At 39.8% G+C, this 23657-nt stretch overlaps 1 protein-coding gene across 4 annotated transcripts; it reads right to left on the bottom strand.

Annotated features, from left to right (window-relative positions):
• Nucleotides 1-1794: 1794 nt before the first annotated feature.
• wscd1b (WSC domain containing 1b) lies at nucleotides 1795-20177 on the bottom strand. 4 transcript variants are annotated; one of them, XM_007244750.4, is made up of 11 exons: nucleotides 20099-20177; nucleotides 18775-18892; nucleotides 15682-15750; nucleotides 11088-11730; nucleotides 10255-10372; nucleotides 8738-8922; nucleotides 6124-6245; nucleotides 5509-5680; nucleotides 4658-4822; nucleotides 3482-3682; nucleotides 1795-2389 (listed from the first exon to the last, which is right to left on the bottom strand). In XM_007244750.4, the coding sequence occupies exons 4-11, from the start codon at nucleotides 11500-11502 to the stop codon at nucleotides 2037-2039; spliced, it is 1731 nt and encodes a 576-aa protein (XP_007244812.3). In that variant the 5' UTR covers nucleotides 11503-11730; nucleotides 15682-15750; nucleotides 18775-18892; nucleotides 20099-20177; the 3' UTR covers nucleotides 1795-2036. The 4 variants fall into 4 exon arrangements, with proteins under 4 accessions (XP_007244812.3, XP_022536712.2, XP_015460127.3 ...); XM_022680991.2 differs by lacking the exon at nucleotides 20099-20177 and adding an exon at nucleotides 19759-19845; XM_015604641.3 differs by lacking the exon at nucleotides 15682-15750.
• Nucleotides 20178-23657: the final 3480 nt, after the last annotated feature.

Genomic DNA, 23657 nt, shown 5'->3' with positions numbered 1-23657 from the left:
TTTTTTAGCTTTATTACAGATATTGCAGGTGTTTTTTTATATAATTAATGTATAAATTTTGGATTAAATTTCTGCTTGGTTTAACTAGACTTTTTGTTGTCCATAGCAGTTTGGGTATTAAGGCATTTCTCAATTAAAGGACCAATGTGTTACATTTTCTGTACTAACACTTTCTTTGACAGCAGTGTTTTAGCCACTATGATTTTCTTTTAACTGTTCATTAAAGAACTGAAATCGTTTTAGCCTTTTAACCCTCCCACTGCTCATTCCCCGTTCCTCAGTCCTATATTAACACCCCGGGTTGCCAGGTACACAATAGCAGGCAAACATAGCTTGCTGCAGCCACAATATATACAATATCTGTCTAAAAGCTCAACAAGTAGAGTAAATCAGGGTAAATACAGGCAGTACATGCACTTATACTGAGTGGTCCATAGATAGCTGGGTTATCCAGGCAGTGAGATAGGTAAAGTGATCTAGACTAGTGCTATAACACACTAACGTGAACTGTTATGGATACACAGTGGACAGCAGCCAAGAGAAAAATGACAGAAACCGAAAGTCTGAATTTATATTGACAAACTGTGGTTCCAACCTGGCAACCCATCCAGGCCAAACCAACCAGGCCAAAAAATCTACACATTTTTACCAGCAACTGTTTTGACTACATGTGAGCGCAGACTCTCTCTAAACCAGATTTAAGCTGCAATTACAGCCTGCATGTTCATGTGTGCAGCTTCTGCAGGAGTGCTTTGACACTGAAAATTCAATTGCGAATAGAATATGCATGAGGACATTTAAAAGAACTTGGTTATTAAAAGCAAAAGTGAGCCTTTATCTATTTAGGAGGACTCGAAATTGGAAAACTGCATTTACATTGGCATGTCAATGTAAGGTCATTGGATCAAAAGTCAAAATATCATGTTGCATTACCTTCGCAATTCCCAATGGAAGCTAAAGAACGCTGCACTGTCCTGTGGGATGTGTGTGTGGGGCCTCCAGCATTGAAGGTGAATGTGATCTACCAGAGTTCAAGCCAAATGCTCCCAGTGACGATTAATCCCACCCACTGCTCTGTCCCCTGTGGGTAGTAATGCCCACTTGTGCAACTATGGAGTCCTAGTATTTGTGTGACATTATAGATCAAAAAAAGTTTAAAGGTCAAATTTAGTCAAACATAAAAGCAACTTCAGTATGATGTTGTTGATACTGGAGAGCAGCACTTCACCTCCAAACTCTCTGCTAGTTATGGGAATATGAGTTGCAACGTGATCAATCCTCAAGACCATGGCTTTTTCTGAGATGACCGCAAAAGGAGAGCAATCAGGGAATCCGCACTGGGCTAAAAGCTAAAGCTATTTCTCGAGAATAAGCTGGACTACTGTACCTTGGCTGAACCAACAGCTAACCAACATAAACAAAAGCTTATTTTTTCAATCAAGAAACCCAAAGCTGGGAAAGTGAGTGTAGACAAGGTTCATAGCTGACTGGCTATTTAGCTTGCTAACAGCACATAAAACTGGACCAGAATAATAAGACTTTTAAAACTGTGCTATAATATTTGTGCCCTGTCCCTTCTCCCAGTGCCATAAACCAGCCAATAAAGGCATAGTTTATTGGGGTGTTTTTTTTTTCATTGGCTCTCTGTAAAAGAAAATTGCATATTTTATTCTGATGCAAAATAACAGGGTGGTAAAAGGGCAGATAATTATCAAATATTTAAACATCAAGCAATCAAACATCAACTTAAATACTTAAAATAAAAAAAACTAAAATCACGCTTTATAAACGAGGCAGATTGGCAGCAGGATTTTAATGCACACAAACCACAAATAAAGCCACACCTTTGTTTGAGTGGCAGGTGAATCTCGGAGGAAAACAGAAAGACAGAAAGAAAGAGAAGTGAAAGCGCCAGTGTGATAATGAACTGCCAAATAAATAAACCTCCTCAAGGCCACGAGAAGAGCTGTCAGTCAAGCTTGGGTTTACAGGCACTTTTTTCCCTCTCTGTTTAATCACTTATCCGCTCGTCCTCATTATCTGGGCATGTACTCCTGGGGCAGGCCACTCAGATTCCTGTCCCTCAGCGCCCGGTCCACTGAGAGGATATAGCCGTCTATCCGAGTCCTCATGTCCGGAGTGAAGGGGTCGAAGGTCAGGCCGCGGGAGCAGGGGCGTTTGAAATGACCGTCGCGGTTACTCTCGGCGCAGAGCAGCCTGTGCTCCGGGATGCTGGCGTTCAGGAAGGCTGTAATGAGCTTCAGCTGAGGAAGCAGGTCCATCTGGAGCACTTCGTAATGTACCACCAGCAAACGGCGCGAGAACTTCAACCAGGACAGAACATGCGATGCCCACCAGGAGGCGTAGCTGTCCATAAACTCCGGCCACTCTGAAAGTGAGGGTGAAAGAAAAGTATACTTTTATTATACACTTTATTTGCACTGAGTTTAATACATACAGATTAGATTACTTTTTTTAATAAAGGGCACCTATTAGGAATGTCTCTATTCATTCCAGTTTTTTTAATTGATTTAAAATTCAGTATATTCAGGTAGAGTCAGCTGACCTCATTCTTTCAGCACATACTGTTGCTGAACCTAAACCTGCAGACCAACTGCAGCATCAACCAACCAACCCCACATCATTTACTTACTTAAATCCAGGTGGTGACTTTTATTTTGGCCAGGCAGTGTGTTTTACAGTGGAACATGGAAACTAAACACAATGCCTGTGGTTCTTGTGCGTTCAATAGCATTGTGCTATTATCAACTCATAGCATTTTACAGCATTGTGCTTAGCTTCTGGTAACACATCTCTTGTTTTTTGTTAACTATTAATGTTAAAGAACTGTTTCATGTTTTTTTATATTAGAATTTCCCAAATGTTTCAGTGCTGCTTTAAAACCAGAGAAAGGTATGTGGTTCTCCAGCTAGTAAAGAGATTTTAGAGTTTATTCTGGGTTATTTTCAATTCTAACCAGTTGTAGTTAAGGAGTAAATACATGCTGGGAGTGTATTGTTTCGTGTGATTTAGGTGTTACTTTAAAAACAGCAGCAAATACAAAAAAAAAAAACATTTGCCTTGGAACCTTCTTCCCTGATGAGAGCTGGGAATGTCTGTTAAGGAGCCTATAGGTCACCAGAAGGTGCTCTGCTAGAAAATAAGAGTAAAAGAAGGATCAATGCTGGATTGGGAATAAAATAGCCAATACCTGATCCACTGGATTAATCTGGGGCATTCACAGGTTTAATAGACTGTCTGTTCCATCCCTACTAATAAGTGGAACACTGACCATGTTAATATTTAGTTTGTTATAATTATATTAAAATGTTTTTACAGTTTCATTGTGTATTGTTTTATTTCAGCTCAGCTGAATAATTGCAGTAATCAGGATAATAGCAGTGATGACTGAGTGATGAGTTATTAACGTAAACATGCGAAGCCTCTTCCATCAGTAAGCCGTGTGCAGGTTAATAAGTACCTTTGCTCTTCCAGTGGGTGTCTGGGGCGTAGCCCAGGTGTCCAGCACACTTGCGGTTGAACTCGGCGACCAGGCAGCGGTACGGGTTGCGGATCAGGAGGACAGCAGAGTCGAACAGCTCTATCTCTCTCTGACCGCTCTCATGAGTCTTCACACAGATCGTTCTCCCACTCCGCCAGTAATCCTTCTCTCCCTTAAAGCCTAAAAATGTCCAGCAGTAGAAATATTCAGCCTTTTTATGATTCATGGTTTTTAAACTATGTGTAGAATTTAAGAAGCTGGGCAAAAATGTATTAGCATAAAGTCTGATATATCAAATATATCACAATTTATAATTTCAATAAAGTGGCCAGTGACTGGAACTGGAAGCACAAGATGTGTTTCTTATATATTGGCCATTAAGTGAAAGTATACTGTACTAGGTATGCTGTTTCTAATAAAGTGGCCAGTGAGTGAACGTACAAGGTACGCTGTCAATGAGTGGAAGAACTATACAGGTGTTTCTAATAAAGTGGCCAATGAGTGGAGACACAAGGTAAATAAACTGTTTCAAATAAAGTGGCCAGCAAATGGAAGCACAAGGAAGGTGTTTCTAATAAAGTGGCCAATGAGTAAAATATGCACTGTTTCTAATAAAATGACCAGTGAGTGGAAGCACATGGTAGGCTTTTTCTAATAAAGTGGCCAATGAGTGAAAGCACAAGATACACTATTTTTTATAAAGTGGCCAATGAGTAAAAGCGCAAGGTACTCTGTTTCTAATAAACTGGCCAATGAGTGGAAGTACAAGACGGGTGTTTCTAATAAAGTGGCCACAAGGTTTGCTGTTTCAAATAAAGTGGCCAATGAGTGGAAGCACAAGATACACTATTTCTTATAAAGTGGCCAATGAGTAAAAGTGCAAGATTTGTAGGTTTTTTTAATAAATTGGCCAATGAGTGTTCACACAGTGTACATAGGTGTTTCCAATAAAGTTGCCAATAAAGATTGGAAGCAAAAGGTACGTAGGTGTTTCTAATACATTGGGCAGTGAGTGAAACACAAGGTACTGTAGTAGATGTTTCTTTTAAAGTGGCCAGTGACTGCAAACATGAGGCATGTGTTTCTAAAAAAGAAGGCAATGAGTGTTATGTATTATGCACAATGTATTATGTGTTGTATTACTATGTGTTATACCTTTGTTGTATAAAGAGCCATCAAAGTAGTAGCTGCCTGTGTAGTATCCGGTGGAGAGTTCAATGAGGTGGCGGACCCATGTGTTTCCTGCTCCAGGAAAACTGGACAGAGCTGTGAGTGAGGAGGACCGCTCAGGCAGAAACGTCCTCTCCTTACACCTCGAATCTGACACCAGGAAAAGCAAAGCCAAATCACACATCCGATTTAGTAGGAAACTCACAGAGAAGCGAAAATATCAGGAAAAGCAATTAGCAATATAAATAATTTATAAAATTTAAAATAGAGTACAATTTTTGGTTAGAACAAAAATAATGCAATGCAAAAGTCTGTAAAAGTGGGACATACTATAATTATTATAAATAAACGAACCACAAACTTCAATAATACTACCTCCTTGTTTCTACATGGACTGTCAATTTGTTCAGCTCCATTGACCACATAAGAGCACTTTATACTTATATATAATTACAGACTGTAGTGCTGCTGTTTTCACCCTGTTCATCAATGGTCTGTTGTTTGGGTAATGGTTCATTCTATTTTCAGCAATACAGACACACATTGGCTAGCATGGTGGTATATGAGGTGTTAGTGTGTCTTGTGCTGGTAAGAGCGCATCAGACACAGCAGTGCTGCTGGAGTTTTTAAACATATCATTGTCACTGCTGGGCTGAGAAAAGTCCATCCACCAGAAATATCTAGCCAACAATGTCCTGTAGGAAGCGTCTGTCGTACACTAAGGAAAAACAACTTCTATCTACTTTATATGAAACAATGAGCTGGTTTTAATGAAGTGGCTGGTCACTGTATGACCCCATGTCCTGATACAGTATGAATACCCTCACAGGTATTACCTAGCACAGGTGTGCTGTACACCTGCAGGAAGTCCTTGTCATTGGAGTGGGTGTGGTTTATAGGACTGTTCCTCCCACATAAGTGTCCTTCTATGATCTTCTGCATTTTCAGAAGAGAGGAGGCGTGGCCACAGAGACACTCCCGCCTCCTCATTACAGCTAATGGCAGCTCCTGTTGTTTTTAGAAAAAACAGAACATATAGATATTTATACACCAACATTTCACCATTTCATTTACTACTATTCACTGTATTCCACTACAATCACTATAAGAAGGTCATTACCCTGCAGGGCCTACAACACTAGCTTCTTTTATTAACTAACATTCAAACTATTCATCTTCATCTCTTTAGAGATCCATTAGGCCTTCATGAGGAGAACATTTTAGTCCCAAGAGAGAGAGAGAGAGAGAGAGAGAGAGAGAGAGAAAGAGAGAGAGAGAAAGAGAGAGCAAAGCAGAGCAGTTTGATTATTTTATTTGTAAGACAGAACAAGAGGCTCTTAAATGGTAGGGAACTATTGATTGATGACGGCTTCTTAATGAAAGCGCAACAGAAGTGAACTGAAAGACTATGATGAGTGTTTTTATGTTTTAGGGGAGCTGTGGTATCGAACCCTATCTGTGCAGATCTCCACACACAGCTGCAAGGTCAGGTTGGTCTGGCTGGTGAGGACCAGGAAGCCATTGCTGGAGTTCTTTAGTGCCTGGAAGCAGCCATGGTAGTGCACGTTCCTGTCTAAGAGAGAGAAAGAGAGAGAGAGCAACAAAATTAATACAGATCCACCTTTATTACAGTTTACTGTTTAGTTGGCAAGCAAGATCTTCCATTGGTTAGTGGTGGGTTGGGGATAAGTTTGGTTTTAGGGATGAGATGGAAAGTTAAGGAAAAATTAGAGATGATTTAGGGAGTTGGGAATGATGTAGGGATGACTTGGGAAGTTGAGATTGAGTTAGGGTGACTTGGGGAGTTGGGAATAAGTTAGGGATAATGTATTGAGTTGGGGATAAGTTCAGGAAGATTTGCTAAGTTAGTAATGAGTTAGCAAAGAGATGGGGAACGGATGTTGAGTTGCAGTGAGATGGGGAATTGGTAATGATTTAGTGTTGAGTTGGGAAGTTGGGTGTGGCCATTGGACAGTTTGAGTAGTTGGGGATGAATTAGACATGAGTTTGGGAGTTGGGGATGATTTAGTGGTGCATAAGGTAGGTGTAGGGATGAGATGGGTAAATAAGGAAAAAGTAGAGATGATTTAGGGAGTTGGGAATGATGTAGGGATGACTTGGGAAGTTGGGAATGAGGTAGGGAAGAGGCATTAGGTTGGGGCAGTAAGTTCAGGATGATTTGGGAAGTTGGTAATGAGTTACGGAACAGATGGGGAGGTGGCTTTGAATTAGGGGTGGGTTGGGAAGTTGGGCATGATCAATGGACAATTTGAGTAGTTGGTAATAAATTAGGCATGAGTTTGGAAGTTGGGAATGATTTAATGATGGGTTGGGTATAAATTAGGTATGGGTTGCTGAGATGACAATAAAGTGTGTGGGTGTTTTTCATCAACCCCCTAACCTTACTAATGCTTTTGTCACTGAATCCAATAAATAAAATCCCCAAAAATAGTTAGAAAGCCTCTACCCTGGAGAGTAGAGACAGCTACTGCAATAAAAGCAGGATAAACTTTATTTAACATTCCTGATTCCAGAAAAAACTATGACCTAGTTGGTGTTCCAACACTTATTCGACTTGATTAAAATTCTGGGACCATTCTGCTGTCACTTTTGCTCAGACCTCCTCAGCACCAACCCCAGTAGCCCCTCCTCCCGCTGTGTACTGTACCCTGAAAGTCTGAAACACTTGGTTCCAGCACTGTACCATCAAAGTGATGGCACATTAATCATCAGTGATAAAAGACATCAGCGCAGCCTCCAGTTTCCTTTATACCTCATGAGTGCATATTCAGAGCAGTTCTTCCCTTTCCTGTCTTTGACTCACTGCACGTCCTCTAACGGCTCCATTAGGGGATGATACAGGATCATTATCATGATGAATTAAGTCACCATACGCTTTTCTGAGTGCCATTAGTACTACAAGAATACTGAAGAACAAAAGAGGCTGTAAATAACAACAACCAGGCCATAGCGAGCACAACCTAATTGGTTGTGAGCCCATATGTAAATCATAGTGATTTAGTCAATCATTTTTACCAGTAGCCTTTAAAAACCTCCGGTACATTAAATCTGAAAATACATGCTATTGAATTGCAGTTTATATGTGTGCCTCATATCTAATAACTATGTAGTTACACAATAATAATCAAGACAACAACAACTATTTACTGTTACAAATTGATTACTTTACTTTAACTTGTGCAGATATATATTTGTGTCAACTTTTGAAAAGTTTTGGATAGGATAATTGGTGTAGAAAGAAGGAGGTGGTCATATTATTATGCTTGATGTGTGTATTCTCTCATACATGTCATTCCAATGTATTTATATTAACCAACATTTTAACTCTTATTACATTATTATTACATATTACAGAGAAACAATTGTTAAATTACAGGTATTTAAAGCTGTTTTACATGTGTGATTACAATAACTGTACTACTGTAATGCAATCATTGTTATAAGGAATGTTAATGTGTATTTGTCCAAATAATGTCCCATTATTTGTCTGAACTCAAATAAATTAAGGATGTTTTACCTAAAAAATCAATATTTTCAAACATTATGCAACTATTTAGATTTTAGTGAACATTTGGGGCCAAAGAGTGAAATCAAAGAGAACACTAATATACTAATCTACAAATTTTATTTACCATCACATTCAAAGTAGAATTATTATGTAAAGCGTTTAATATAAAAAAAATATATTCTTTTATATATTTTTAATTTTATTTAATTTAAGTTGGCAGAAATCATATTAATTATGTAATTCTTACTAAAATCAATGTATTTGTAGTACTTAAGAAACATTATTTTGTAAACAAAATATATAAGTACAGTTCAGCAAAATTATATATTAATTACATATATTTGCTAAGTTCACAGTACTTCAAAATGATATTACATGAACTTACAATTTCTTCGTAATCAGTTACAACAAAAGTTTAAAAGAGTTTAGTGAAATTATTATGTTTTACAGTATACATAGATTTTAAAGACAAGTGAGTCTATGACAGTAAATATATATTTGGCATATAAATTTATGCATATCTCGCCCACACTCACATCTCCTGTGGCCGGGCAGTCTCTCCTCCACCTTGTAAACAGACAGCCGGGCCACGCCTCCACACGGTGAGCCTCTCTCCCCCCTGCAGTCCAGATTGCAGTCCTCGCTCCGAGCCCGGGGGGCAGTGATCCGATTTCCACAGTGACACTCAGTCCCATACTCCAGACCTGCAAACTGGTACCCACTGCAGACGGGAAGAGCAGACACTGTTACTGCCCATGTATTTACACTGATTAACGTTTTGCTACATTATCTTACAAGTCCTATAGTGTAAGGTTGGTATTTCTAGTAAATTGTCCAGCAAGTGAAAGCACAAGATACATACATTAGGTGTTTCTAGTAAAGTGGACAGAGAGTTTCAGTACAAGGTGGGTGGGTAGGTGAGCAGAAGCACATCGTAGGGGGTTTCTAATAAAGTGAATGTTCAACATACTTTATATATCTACGTGCATCCTGTAGAGATCACTAACTGATATTACTTTGAAACAACATGTTATGACTATGGTACCATTACCATATCATGTAACTGGCTTGAGAGAACTTGACATTTGCTGTAACATGCTTATGACATGCTTATGACATGCTTATGACATGCTTATTGCAACTGTGTGCATGAGCTCTGACCAGTTTTATTTGCTGTATGATACAAGCATACTTAGACTTAAGTAACATGTTTTGGACATAAAATAGCAGAAATAGTCATATTCACACAGGTTGTGTCTGTCCTGGAGCGAGCCTCAGGCATTGTCAGATTACTGTTTCTTCTGGTCATGTGAATGTGATGCCCTGAGGCTGCCAACCTTCACTTTACCCTAAATAAACCTTTGGCATTTTGTAGGTGCCCTCTGTGGCCTTGTTTTATTTTTTCCTATCTACCAGCACCATGTAACTGAGTTCAGTTGTGGGCGAAAAAGAAAACTCTAGGCAGCTCACTCATCTGGCGCCATTTGATCCCGGGAAAAGTTATTCCCTCAGTCTGCGAGAAAAAAAGTGCTTTTACGCATCAATTGTATTAATTATGTATCAGTGGCAGGGCAGGCAGGCTGTGTCTGCTTTCTGGATGAGAGTTGCTGTGTCCTTTGCTGTTAAGTGGCTCTGAGTGGGTAACGCTCGCTGCGGGCAGCATTGCCGCCGAAATTGTTGGCCGAAGCAAGCCTAATATTTTCCATCTCCTGGATGAGCATTAATCATCCGTGGCAATTTGCCTGTGAGCGCTTCATTTCGTATGGCCGGTCAGGATGCTTAAGAGCTCTTTCAGCTGGAGCCGCCTCCGCGCTCCCACTGCCTCAGCGCCAGCCGCCTCTACGCTCCGCCTCCACAGATAAAAAGATCCACCTCTGTCTTCTTCCTGCACCAGACCACTGGCTCGACTTCAGAAACGCCTGCCCAGATTCTGACACCTGGCCCTGCCGCCCCAACACTGGCCTCGTTCTTCTGGCCAAACACTGCCTTCCTTTCACTCTGTCTGACCTTCGCTTAAAGGCTCTGCAGCAACTTGGTGCCGTTCCAGTCTTACCTCTCCGAGCAGGTGTCCTGACACAGGGAGCTGGTCATTTTGCGGAAGTCGTAGAGCACGGTGCCCCCGAGTGCACGCTGCTGCTTGTCATCGTTTATGAAGCATCCAATGTAGGTTCCTGTAAAACAACAAATTACTTTGGTGTAGCATAGTGAATAACAACACCACCATCTCCAAAGTAGACAAGGGTTAGCTCCAGCCCAACTACACCACTCTACACTAATGAAAGTCCAGGAGAAGAACACCCAACACTATGATGGGCCATCTTCGTCGTGTGACTTAAATGCAATGTTTATTTCTGAAGGAATTAGCAGAAAATAACAATGTTCATTGGTTTGTTTGATTCAGCTGGTTCAGAACCCACTTCTGAGGCTTTTAGGAAACATTTGAAAATGGCATTTTTAGATTAAGTAACTATAACTGGAAACGCAAAGCCATCTAGAGATGCCCTTTCCTTCAGAGCTCAACAGTTTAATTCCTGATGATGCCAGCTATGGGTTGGGAATTGGAAGTCTGTTTTATGATTATCAAGCTTCATGTGACTCAGAGGAAGTGCTAAATGCTAGCTTTTACAGCCCCAATGCTGGGAGCATCATCATGTGGTTACAGATGTTTTAGCTACTGGACGGGAATTTAAAATGAAGTCTAAATCAGGTAGAACGTGAGGCAAACTAAATAGAGATGGAAGATATAAGGCATGGTAACAAATTACTGTACTTTGGTGAAGATACACCATATTAGATCACAGGGACAAGTTTTTATCGACTTTACTGAACACATTTTGCAATGAATTAGACATTAAGAGTAGCGTTAACTTTTTACTGATGCATTACCTTTATGTCTGGTAGGTTTGTGTGATGGACTGTGCTCAGCTCCATTCTCCTGCTCCGACCTCCGGCCCTGGATCCAGTGGCGTCTCAGGTGTCGGATCTTTAGGTTGCGAGACATGAACCGTTCCTGATCAGCTCTGCTGCCTGACAGGTCCAGCACACTGTTCTCCATATCTTCAGTCCCTCTGGATCCAGATCTCCTGTACCTCCAGCCATCATTCGGCACCTCCAGGGCTCTGGAGGGCGCCATTACAAAAGGCAAAGCTGAGGATGTGTCTGTTCCTCTCTGAAACAAGGCCACGCTGGAGTGCTGGAGCAGCAAGACACTTCCTGCCATGATGTAAGCCACACCCAGGAAGAGGAGGAGTAAGCGAGCCCGCCTTAAAAAACGCTGTAGCCTGTAGAAAGTCTTAGCCATCCTTTCAGCTGGAGGATTGAGGCTGTCCGAAGTGATCCAAAGCCTGGTTCTGCCTTAGCAGGGTCAGTAGAGTCAAGGCTGGAGATTACAGGATGTTCCGTTCCTCATGGTCAGTCAGTTCATCGTCCACATCATCTGTTAGAGGCAAGCCTTCAGCTTAAATCTTTGGAGAAGTTTGGATCCATGACTGAACTCCTACAATATTCTTACAGATGACATTCAGTGAGCCTGTACAGGAATAAATAACGGGTAAAAAATCTGATATTTATAAAAATATCTGATATGTATACAAAAAATGATTAATAATAAAAAAATAATATAATATAATATTAATATATGATTAATAAGAAAGTAATATATTTTTCATTCAGTTCATTTTAATGAATTGAGGAAATCTGTGGAAAGATTCTGGATTACATTGATTATAACATTAAAATTCTAATGTTGTAATGCTTTGCTGGCTGAAGTGTGTTTTTTTTTCCTTTTTGTTTGGTTGGAGAAGCTATGTGCTTTAGTGTGGTTTGGCTAAGCGCCATCCCTTTGCATGAATTAAGTGTTTATGGTTTACATTAGGGGTGCACAATATGGGCAAAAAAACGTTTTTCAGCGCTTGGCTTGACTGCACTCATTTTTCCCAGGCTAAGTAGTTTGATGTGTGTGTTCACTATGGACCTCTACCTCTCTCTACCTCTTTCTACATCCAAGTATCTCATTCTACCTCATTCGTCATCCCGGTGCCTCACTCTAACTCTTTCAGCCTCACTCTACCTCCATCTATATCCCACTCTGTCACTTTACCTCACTCTACCTTACTCTACCTCCCACTAACTCACTTTACCTCTGTCTACCCCTCTCTACCTCCCTCTACATCCCACTATCTCACTCTACCTCCTTCTATCGTACTCTTCCTCACGCTACCTCAATCTATCTCTCTTTATATCCCACACTCTTATTTTACCTCACTCAAGCTTGCTCTACATCAATCTACTTTACTACCTTACTTGACCTCCTACTAACTCACTTTACCTCTGTCTATCCCTCTCTACCTCTCTCTACATCCCATTATCTCACTTTACCTCATTCTACCTTACTCTACCTTCCTCTATCTCCCTTTACATCCCACTATCATTCTACCTCCTTCTATCGTACTCTTCCTTACGCTACCTCCATCTACCTTTCTTTATATCCCACACTCTTATTTTACCTCACTTAACCTTACTCTACCTCAATCTACTTTACTACCTTACTTGACCTCCTACTAACTCACTTTACCTCTGTCTATCCCTCTCTACCTCTCTCTACATCCCATTATCTCACTTTACCTCATTCTACCTTACTCTACCTTCCTCTATCTCCCTTTACATCCCACTATCATTCTACCTCCTTCTATCGTACTCTTCCTCACGCTACCTCCATCTATCTTTCTTTATATCCCACACTCTTATTTTACCTCACTTAACCTTACTCTACCTCAATCTACTTTACTACCTTACTCGACCTCCTACTAACTCACTTTACCTCTGTCTATCCCTCTCTACCTCTCTCTACATCCCATTTTCTCACTTTACCTCACTCTACCTAGCTCTACCTCAATCTATAATACTACCTCACTATACCTCCCACTACCATCACTTTACCTCTCTCTCTACCCCTCTCTACCTCCCTCTACATTCCACTATCTCACTCTACCTCAGACCACGTCATTCTACCTTCATCTATCTCCCTCTACATCCCACTCTCTCACTTTACCTCACTCTACATTCCACTATCTCAATCTACCAATCAATCTAATTTGCTTTTAAAAACGAGAAAAGAGAATATATTTTTAGTACACAGTAACGGCAGTATCATCTGCATGCCAAGACAGTAGGCAAGCCAATAGACTGTTTTTTAGTATTAGCTGCCTATATTACCTTGCCCACAGCTGACAATCACTGACCATGGACCTGTATACAGTATGTACAGGATCTATATGGAAGGCCAGTCTTATAAAGTGGAAGCAGAAGCAAAGATTCTTTCAAAGTACTTTACAATCTGTTATACGTCTCTGTGTGCACTGGCCTTCGTGTCTGCGTAATAGCGAGCTCTGAGGAGGCGTGAGCTGTTGTGTTGGAATACGAGGGTGAGCAGAGGTCTAAGCGGTTGACTGCGGCAGGCTCAGTTCTCTACTGCAGGGCATGTGCTGTTCGCAATCGGGGGCATCGGCGGCATGCAGAGCGCAGCGGCAGGTACAGAGAGGGAGGTCTGTTAATACTGTAAAACCCTGTGAGTTCTGCTCTCCTGCAGTAAATACACTCATATGAGAGGGAAGGAGCAGCCTTGGCTGCCAAGAACTAAGACGTCAAAGTAGCATGTGGGTAGATAAGGGAAGTATTAATAGCCAGTAATCCTGGAAACATAATGCATCATTTGAGCATGAAGAAGATTGGTCACATCAACACTATACAGTATCTTTAGGCAGTAACTGTCACACCTTAGCCCTTGTCTATCTTGTCTTTTATCTTTTTTTTATTTTTATAAAAAATACTCATGTCTTTTTGATCAACCTGCAGCAATATAAGCAGCCACAGAATTCAGAACACAGAACACAGAACGGGCATTCTTATGAAGATACAGTATTTAATATTCATTCATTGTAATTGTCACAATGAAGCGAGGGATGAAACGTGGATGTAACTATATTAATATATTAATATATTTTAATGCATTAACATACCAAAAATCATTAAACACCACTATGCAAATTGATCCTTAAGGGTACACACAAAAAAAACAATGTTTTTGATCAAAAATTACATTGTACTGCAAGAAATTATAGCAGTTAAGTCTATTAATAATATTAATAGTAATACTTAAATTACAGCAAGAGTTATTTTTTTAACTGATTTTATTTAATTGCCTTGTTATTTTTGTGATATGCTAGCTGTTTACAGCAAGATTGCGCTTGACCTATATGGTTTTTTGTTTAAATTCTTAAACCAGTGTTAACAGATTTAAATCTGTTTAAAATGTGGCTTGGCCAAAATGGAATGTTTTTTTTTTTTAGTGCTGTATTTAAAAATGGTTAGATGGTTTGGTTGTACTCATTCAACATGAAAAGAATCGGGATAAAATTGTTATCATGATCCTGAAGAAAAAAAATTGTGATTTGATTATTTTGCCATATCGCCCACCCCTAGAAAATTATATATATATATTTAAATATGTTGGCAGCATAAACAGGACTACATTAAGCAATATTAAGCAGGTGGTTTTAATGCTATGGCTGATCAGTGTATATTATCCTACAACTTCACGGATTTGATTAACATTTATCCAAAGCAAGCAGCTGTGGCTCAGACACCTTCACTGTGATACTCAATGGGCCGAGTGATCATTAAAGTCTGAAAGCGCAGCGAGTGGGAGTGCGTTTATACAGATGACGCATTCACAGCTGACCAGAAACAACAAACTTCTCGCCTCACAGCCCGTTACCATAGTGAGACTTTAGCTTCTAGACTTATTAGGACTGGATTACTTTACCTGATGCATGTCTATAATAATAACAGCTGATGAGACACTGGAGTAAAGATAAAAACAGGCTCTTATTTCAGCAAAGTTTCATTTGGTTTAAAGTTCACATAATAAACCACTTTTTTAAATGTTAACACAGTTCCCTAGGATGATGAAGACTATTGATTATTTTTCAGACTTCACCTGTAAGATTATCCTCATTTGTTCTTGTTTTGCAGTAAATAGCTTACATTTGAGTTCATCTTGACTTCTTATCTCTTTCTATCGTTCTTTCACTTACTCACTTTTTTACTCATTCAAGATAAAATGTGCATTAAAAACAGAATGAAAATAAAAATAACGTGGTAGAAATGTCTGGTGCTGTCCAATGAAAAAGACTTATCTCAAAAACAGCAACTTTACAGCAGAGAGAAAAAAACCTTTTAAACTTTCAATGGAAGTAAATGTAAAAAGAGTTTTTTTTATTTCAGGTCATTTTGAAGGATTTCTATTGGTCTGTTTATCAAGAAATTTTGGCACAGTGTAAGGGACAGTTTGTCTGTTCAAATTATGAAGTAAACTAAACATCGACAGAAATAGAGATAAGTGTTTTTCATTGGACAGTGACGATATCTGGCAGTCTGATAGATGACTATGAGTTTGATGGAGTTTGATGCACAGTGTTACCTGTAACATTTGGTAGAGGTGGGATAATGCTGTGGGTGGGATTGACCTCTCTGTAAGGTCCCTTAGTTCCTGTAAAATGAAACCTTAATTCTTCAGCCCACCAAATGATTTTGAACAGTTTTGTACTTCTCTGCACAAAGCAATGCAAATTAAATGGTTAAATCTGGTGAGGAATAGCTTGACTAGCCCTCATAGAACCCTCACCTCAGCCCCATAAATTGTCAGAGTGATAAACAAAAATAGAAACTGAGGGCCAGGTCCTTTTATCAAACATCAGTGTCTAAACTCACAAATGCTCTACTGCATAATGAATGGGCAAAACTTCCAATAGACATATCCCACAATGTTCTTTAGATTCATAGGAGTGGGACTTGATACTTGTTTTTGTCCTATGGCTTTTGCCATGTCAGTATAGAAAGAATAAAGCTGTTTATTGTAAATTAAATGAATACTGGACTCATCCAGACTATGAAGGAACACATAAGGAATCATGTAGTAACTTAAAATGACTGTTAAACTAATCAAAATACTCTGTGAAGCATTTAGGTGGTTCTTATCTGGGGTGCTGTTAACTTGTGGTTTCTGAGGCTGGTAACTGATGAACTTATCCTGTGCAACAAAGGAAAATCTTGGTCTTCATTTCCTGGTGATAGTACTGATGAGAGCCAGTTTCATCATAACGTTTTGATAGTTTTTAAAGTTCTTGATTTTTTTCAGACTGACTCACCTTCATTTCTTAAAGTAATATATTTATTTACTTAGTTAAGTAGATCTTCAATAATATGGATTAGAAGATTATTCAAATAGAGCTATTCACTGTATACTAACTCTACCTCTTCACTACTTTACAACGGATGCTCTCAAACACATGAAGAGGGCAAGAAATTCAATTTAATTAACTCTTGACAATGAGTTTGAATGATTTTAGTAATAATCTACAGTGTGGAACATTTTAAAATAATGAAAAAGCCAGTCAACCTAGATGGAAAGAAAAGCTTCAAGGGTGTTCTGAGAAAGAATAAAAAAGAAAATACCTCTAAACCGTTATGTTAATTTAATTTAATTGAACGGGGTTATTCATTAATTCGTTCCTTCTTTCATCCAGCCTTTATTTTACATTACATTACATTTGGCAGACACTTTTGTCCAAAGCGACTTACAATAGTCAAGTACAATGTAAAATAAGTTTAAAGGTAAAAACAACTTTGGATAGGGATAAAAGGAGGTCAAAGGGGAATAATAGGATAGAGGAGTGAAGGAGGGGAAGAAGGTGACATGTGCCCGTTTTGGCTGGTTGAAGACCAGACGTGCTGCTGCGTTCTGGATCATCTGGAGTGGTTTTACTACACAGGCCGGGAGGCCAGTTAGCAGGGCATTGCAGTAGTCGAGGCGTGAGATGATGACCGCTTGCACCAGGAGTTGGGTGGCCTGTTGCGTCAAGAACGGTCTAATTTTTCGGATGTTATAGAGAGCAAAGCGGCAGGACCGAGCAACCGAGGCCACATGGTGCGTGAAGGAGAGCTGGTCATCAACCAGAACACCCAGGTTCCTAGCAACCTTTGTCGGTGAGAGAGAGAGAGAGTCGATACTTATAGAGAAGTTGTGTTGAAAAGATGGTTTTGCTGGTATAACCAGAAGTTCAGTCTTTGAGAGATTTAATTGAAGGTGATGCTCCTTCATCCATGAGGATATGTCAGAGAGACACTGCGATATCCGTGCAGAGATTGAGTGATCTTCAGGTGAGAACGACAGGTATAGCTGGGTGTCATCAGCAAAGCAATGGTAGGAAAATCCGTGTGAGCGGACAACCTGACCAAGAGAGGTGGTGTATATGGAGAAGAGAAGGGGTCCCAGTACCGAACCTTGGGGAACCCCAGTGGATAAGGAGCGGGCTGAGGACAGCTGTCCTTGCCACGACACCTTGAACGAGCGCCCAGTGAGGTACGATCTGAACCATGACAGCACATTGTCTTTAGAACCAGAAATGCATATATAGGTGGCAGATAAGCACATGCACGTCACAACCCCCAGAATAGAGTCTGGATGTCAGAGCATCCAGACTGCAAAAGCGTTTTACTGTTTAAATCCATCACCGGTTAAAAAATAAACAAACTGCGACCCAGCAGTTATCTGTGATCAGAAAGCCTCCTGATCACTTACAGGTTAATGCTCTTATTTTCTCCACTTTGCGCTAAACATAGCTCCTGGATATCAGCCCAGAGATGCTTTTTAATCTCAGAGCACTGCAATGCTGTGTGCTATTTATGTGGTTTTCTGTGTGTGTGTGGTGTGTGTGTGTATGTGTGTGTATGTGTGAGTCTAAATCTATAAGCCAGCCTCAAGGCTGAGTCTCTCCAGGACCAGTCAAACATATCCTTTACCTGACAGTCAGGTTCAAATAAGAAACTGGAAAAGCTCTGACCAGTAGAATAAGAGGCTTTTGCTATGGGCACCATGCAAAGTGCCAAATGTTGACTAGAGGGGTATACACTGACATGCTAAACGTGTAGTACCATGACCCATGACTTTAGCCATGTGACTACGTTGACCTGTGGGATATGTGAGTGGGGTTTCTGCCAGATCAGCAATTTTAGCCAGATGTTGCCACTTTGGATACTGTAGTAATGCCTTCTAAGGCTAGAAATACTACTGGTCACCAGTGATGGGAATAACGGCGTTGAAATAACTTACTTTTTTCAGTAACGAGTACTCTAACTAATTACTCTGACTGTCACTATAATGCGTTACCATTTCCGACACCCCGTTACTGCACGTTACTTTAATTTCTGAATCTTGGAACACTGTGGAAGGGGTGATATTCATCAAAAGTAAGTACTTTCTTATCATGATTTAACACATAAAGTCCATTTTACACCAGGGTTCTCCTTTAAGGCAGATATATAATTGTTAGGCTAATTGCCACCATTGTTCTTCTAATGTAATGTCTAATTTAAACTAAAAACTGCAACAAAGCCAATGAAACACCTCCCTGTTAATACAGTAGATTTCTAGAGAAATGCAGGTGAACACAGCGTGTTAATAGTCACAGTTAGTGGTCAGTCCTTAAGCAATCAAGCAAATTATGGAACTTACCTAACAGTCTGAGGGTGGAACAGGGTGAGTTTGGAGATCCATTAAAACCGTCACAGATTTTGTACCTCCAGCTCTGATGGAGATATCGCTTAGTAGAGGATTAGTGCTCAATCCAGTCCTGAAAAGCAGAGGAAAATCTAGTCTATTATGTTTATATCACGTTTGCTACATTGCATACCCATGGATTGTGTTGGTTTCACACTGCAGCTGAAACATTTTACTACGCCCTGTCATCAGCAAATACATGGACTGGGTCTCCCCATACTTAATCTACAGTTACAGTAGATACAGGAATCACCAGCTGATTTCAGCACAACACCAGTTCATTTTTTGTTGTTGTTGTTTAAGATCAGTTAATCCCTTCCACCGCAGATGTGAGCGTCTGCCTTTCCAGTAGCTCCACGCTGCAGTTCGTCTAAAGAGAACTTTTTCTTCTTCTAATTCATTATTTCTCTACTCATATTCACTTTCTTTCACTCTCATCCTTTTTAACAAATCCTGTTCTCTCTTTCTCCTTAATTTTTTTCTACCAGTTCTCCTGATCCTTCTCTTTTCTTTACTTCCTTTCTCGTCCTTTTTCAAACTCTCATTTATCTCTCTCTAAATCCATCCTCTCACTGTAACATCTAATATCAGCTCACAGTTGGATTACCACTCCTGATTTCAGCACCACCAAACTGAACAGCTCCCCCGCTCTCTCTCTCTCTACTTTTTTCTTTCTCTACCTATCTTTTGTCTTTTTTCCTCGCCCTTTCTTTCTACCTCTTACTATCTCTCTCTCTTTTTCTCTCTCTTCCTCTCTCTATCTCTCTCGTTTTTTCGCCCTCTCTCGCCATCCTTTTACTATATTTCTCTCTCACACACTCTTTCCTTCTCTCTTCCTCACTCTGTCCATCGCTCTCTTGCCCTCACTCCATCTCTCTCTCTCTCTCTCTCTCTCTCTCTCTCTCTCTCTCTGTCTCTCACACACACATACACACACACCTGTAGTCCTGAAAGCTGGAGCAACAGTTTGTCCGCGTGCTTCTAAACTCCAGCCCCGATCTCCAGCACCAAACATCACATCCTCGCGCACACAGACACGAGCTCCAAGAACTCAGTTTGAGTGTGTGCGCGTGTGTGTGTGTGTAGTGTGGGTAAGAGAGAGAGAGACAGACAGAGAGAAAGAGAAAGTGTGTGTGTTTTAGTGTGTGTGTGTGCGTGCGTGCGTGCGTGCGTGTGTGTGTGTGTGTGTGTGTGTGTGTGTGTGTGTGTGTGTTTTAGTGTGAGTGTTTTAGTGTGTGTGCGCGCTCGTGTCTGTGTGTATAAGATTAAAGCTCCTTACCTGCTCCGTGTTTCTCTCTCTCCGCTCGCGCGCTCTCTGCTCTGATCTCCGGCTCCACTCGCGGCTCCGCCACGCGCACGTGACCCACTCCCTCCCCCCCTCCCCACACCAGCACGAGCAACGGTGTAGATGTGGGTTGCCAGATTGGACTCAATTTCTCCCACGCTGAATTCACTGCAAGAAAGCGTGCAGTGGAAAATATGCGTATGGTGTGTGAAAAAACACGTAATCTGGCAATCCATACCGTTTACTATAAAGCAGAACAGCGTGTAAACAATAGCCAGCAGACTTGGCAACCCATTTCTCGCTGACTATATATGCTTTAAGTGTATTAAATTTACAGATTTCAAATACGGATTTGATGACAATAATCTGGCAACCCAGATCAAATCTAGGTATATTAAGTGCATGTAATTTTTGAGCACATATAACGGTATATTCATCATAAAAATGTTCATACAATATACAGGCAAAAAAGAAAATGAATGAAAATTCAAAAATAAATTACGTTATACAAAGCCATCAAAAATATCAAAACATAGAAAGAATATACTGTATGTACAGTATGTTACAATACAATATTTTTACAATACTGTTGCTTAAAAAGAATCAAATTTCTGTGGAAAGGGCTCTGAGTGGTCCAGCGGACTATGGCGTTGCCACTATGATCGGGAAGATACTGGTTTGAATCCTGTTCATGCATCATGCCATCAGCTGCCAGAGCCCTGAAAGTGCACAGTTGGCTTTGCTTTCACTGGGTGGGTAGATGGCACTCTTTTCCCTCATCACACCAAAGGGTGATGTCCGCAGCACAAGGCTGCATCTGTGAGCTGATGTATCAGAACCGAGTCGCTGCACTTTCCTCCGAGCGCACTGTGTTGCTACTCGGCAATGCTGCATTTACTGATGCAGTTCAAAAAGAGGCAGAGACTGTGCTAGTCTTCACCCAGACTATGTTGGGGTATCACTAGTAATAAGTGCAGTCGTAATGAGGGGATTGGCTAATTGGCCTTGTGAATTAAGGGGAAAATGTGATAAAAATTAGAAATAAGTTTCTTTTTAAAAATGGTTGTGGAAATCTTTTCAATCTGGCAATCTGAATAAATCATGTCACTCTATTTCACAGAAATAAAATACTTCATTGTGAAACTGGCTGACACATTTCAGACCTGTGCACAGTTAAAGCTGCAAACAGCAGGTGGAGACATTTAGAGCTGACAGTCTCATTTTGAAGGAACATTAAATGCTGTTAAAATATTTTTTCTACAGATTGAGTTCAGCACCACATCCACTCTCAGTCTCACATTCAGTCTTTATATGGTCGCTGTTACACCACATCCACTCTGTCTCACATCCTATAGGGGCTTTCTAGTGAAGGTAAAGGTAAGCTATTAATCTAAAAGCCCTCAAGGTCCTCTTTTATCAGGTGTGATAGTATGACCATTATCAAACTTCTCTTTATCCATTAGTCCATTATAAAGAATTAATAAATAGACCATTTCTTTTCTATTGTGCCTTCAACCTGTGTTCTGATTGGCTGTTCTGTCCATTTCCTGATGAAACAATCGCTGTGCAGTATAAACCAGAGGTGGATTCAGACTCATCTGCTCATTTGATAAATCTGCCCACTTCTCCAGAAACAAAGAGCCATGAAACGTGAAAAGTGGATTTTCTTGACCAATTTTTTTTATATATATGTTTCTCTGTGATGTGGTTAGCTTGTGGGAGATATTAATAGAATGTGTAGGCTTATAGTAGTCCTTAAATGCTAAAAATTGCTTAAAAACCTTTTAAAATACTAAAATAACATCCTTTCACGTAAATTCAATCCAATTAAATAGAGTCAAATTCTGACTAAACTACCTTTTCTACAGAAAGCTCACGTTTAGATTTCAAATATTTTAAAATAGTTTTCTCAACATAGCCTAAGCCTCTCACAAAATATAGATATTATAGATATCATAGATAAAAAAGAGATACTATACTACATATAAAAGCATGTGCAAAGTGTGTTTTCCACTGATTTGATGCCCAGTTTGTCGAATAAATGTATTGTTTCTACAGAAAAAGCACAGTTTCATAAAATGTTTTAGATTTGCATTAAATTACAGTACTGAATCTCCTCTCTCAGTGCCCTTATTCAAATGGATTTTGCTGTTTGTTTGTGTGCACACATAGCAGATAGAGTGTTGGGATGGGTAGGATCATGGTTGTGATATTGCAACTTGAATATGTATCAGTAAACCTTTTCACCCACCCACCCACTTCTTCTTTACAGGCCCTCCCAAAAAATTTACAGTTTTTTGCTTTTAGCCTGTCTGAAAGTCCGAAATCCTCTCTGGTATGTATTTATATATATATATATATATATATATATATATATATATATATATATATATATATATATATATATATATATATATATATATATATATATATATAGGGGCTTCCTGATGCTTCCAAATTATATGAAATTTCCCAGAAATCAGAACAGTGTATATCAGGCTCACTTGTGCGCTTTTTGCGGGGGTGATCAAGCGAGACAGTGTGAGCGATTTGTAGCATCCTTATAGGTCTACTGAGCACAAGAAGAGACCTATTCATGTTTTCTGTGGGCAGGAGTTATACTTGACCTATCTTGACCATTTAGAGTGCATTGGTTTAGGTTAGTTCGGCCACTTCAAATGCAGGGAATATAAAAGGCACTATCCCTGTCTGTAGGGTTATAGCAGCCATCCTTTCACTGCTATAGCTCATGTTACATATACCATCTTCAAGCTGTGTTGCTCTATTGATGTCCTCAATTATGAATAAGGGCCAAATTCCCTGGAGACTTGTTAAAATATATAACAGAAAGAAGCAAATATGCATGAGTTATTTACAGATTAGACAAAACCACCAAAGTGAAAAGAGAAAAATAACAAAGATCTTCTATAGTCTTTTATTTCTTTTAGTGATAACAGCATATTGGGTCAGCGGAGAGAAAGCTGTTGAATAAATAAATATGTGGTTGCAGTGGAGGTCCCAGTGCAGTGCAGCCCCCATCTAGATAACAGTCGCCCACGGCTTTTGTGTAAAGTCTGCTGTTTGTTTTTTTTTTATGTCTGTGGTTCTTGGAGATGGCTGTATCTTTGCTGTGTGTTAATCATTAAATTTGAGCATGTGTGTGTGTGTGTATGTGTGTTTCTTAGAATTAAATTTTGGTTACAGCTCAGCTGGTGGCTTCACTCAGGCTGGATCAGTGTGCTGGATCCAGAACAAGCGCATTCCTTTTCAAACATCAGACAAATTCATTAAATGAAAATAGTGCTTATTATGTTTTAAACACACTAGCAGTCATGTAAGGCTCTACTGCTCAAAATAGGCCGGGTTCTTATGTATTCATCTGAACAAACACAAATTTCCAAACCAATTATTATAAAGAAAAAGTGGACTTTTTTCAGCCATAATTAAGTATCTTGACCTGATTTTCCTTCCACTCAGAATGTTGTTTTGTTATTAACCTATTTTCATTGGCCTAGATAGAACACAAAGCCTCGTCTTACTTCAGTTTTCTCTT

This window comes from Astyanax mexicanus, chromosome 20, assembly GCF_023375975.1.
Source record: "Astyanax mexicanus isolate ESR-SI-001 chromosome 20, AstMex3_surface, whole genome shotgun sequence".
Lineage (NCBI taxonomy): Eukaryota > Metazoa > Chordata > Actinopteri > Characiformes > Acestrorhamphidae > Astyanax > Astyanax mexicanus.
The sequence above is the reverse complement of the archived record's forward strand: the minus strand, read 5'-3'. Positions and strand labels throughout refer to the sequence as shown.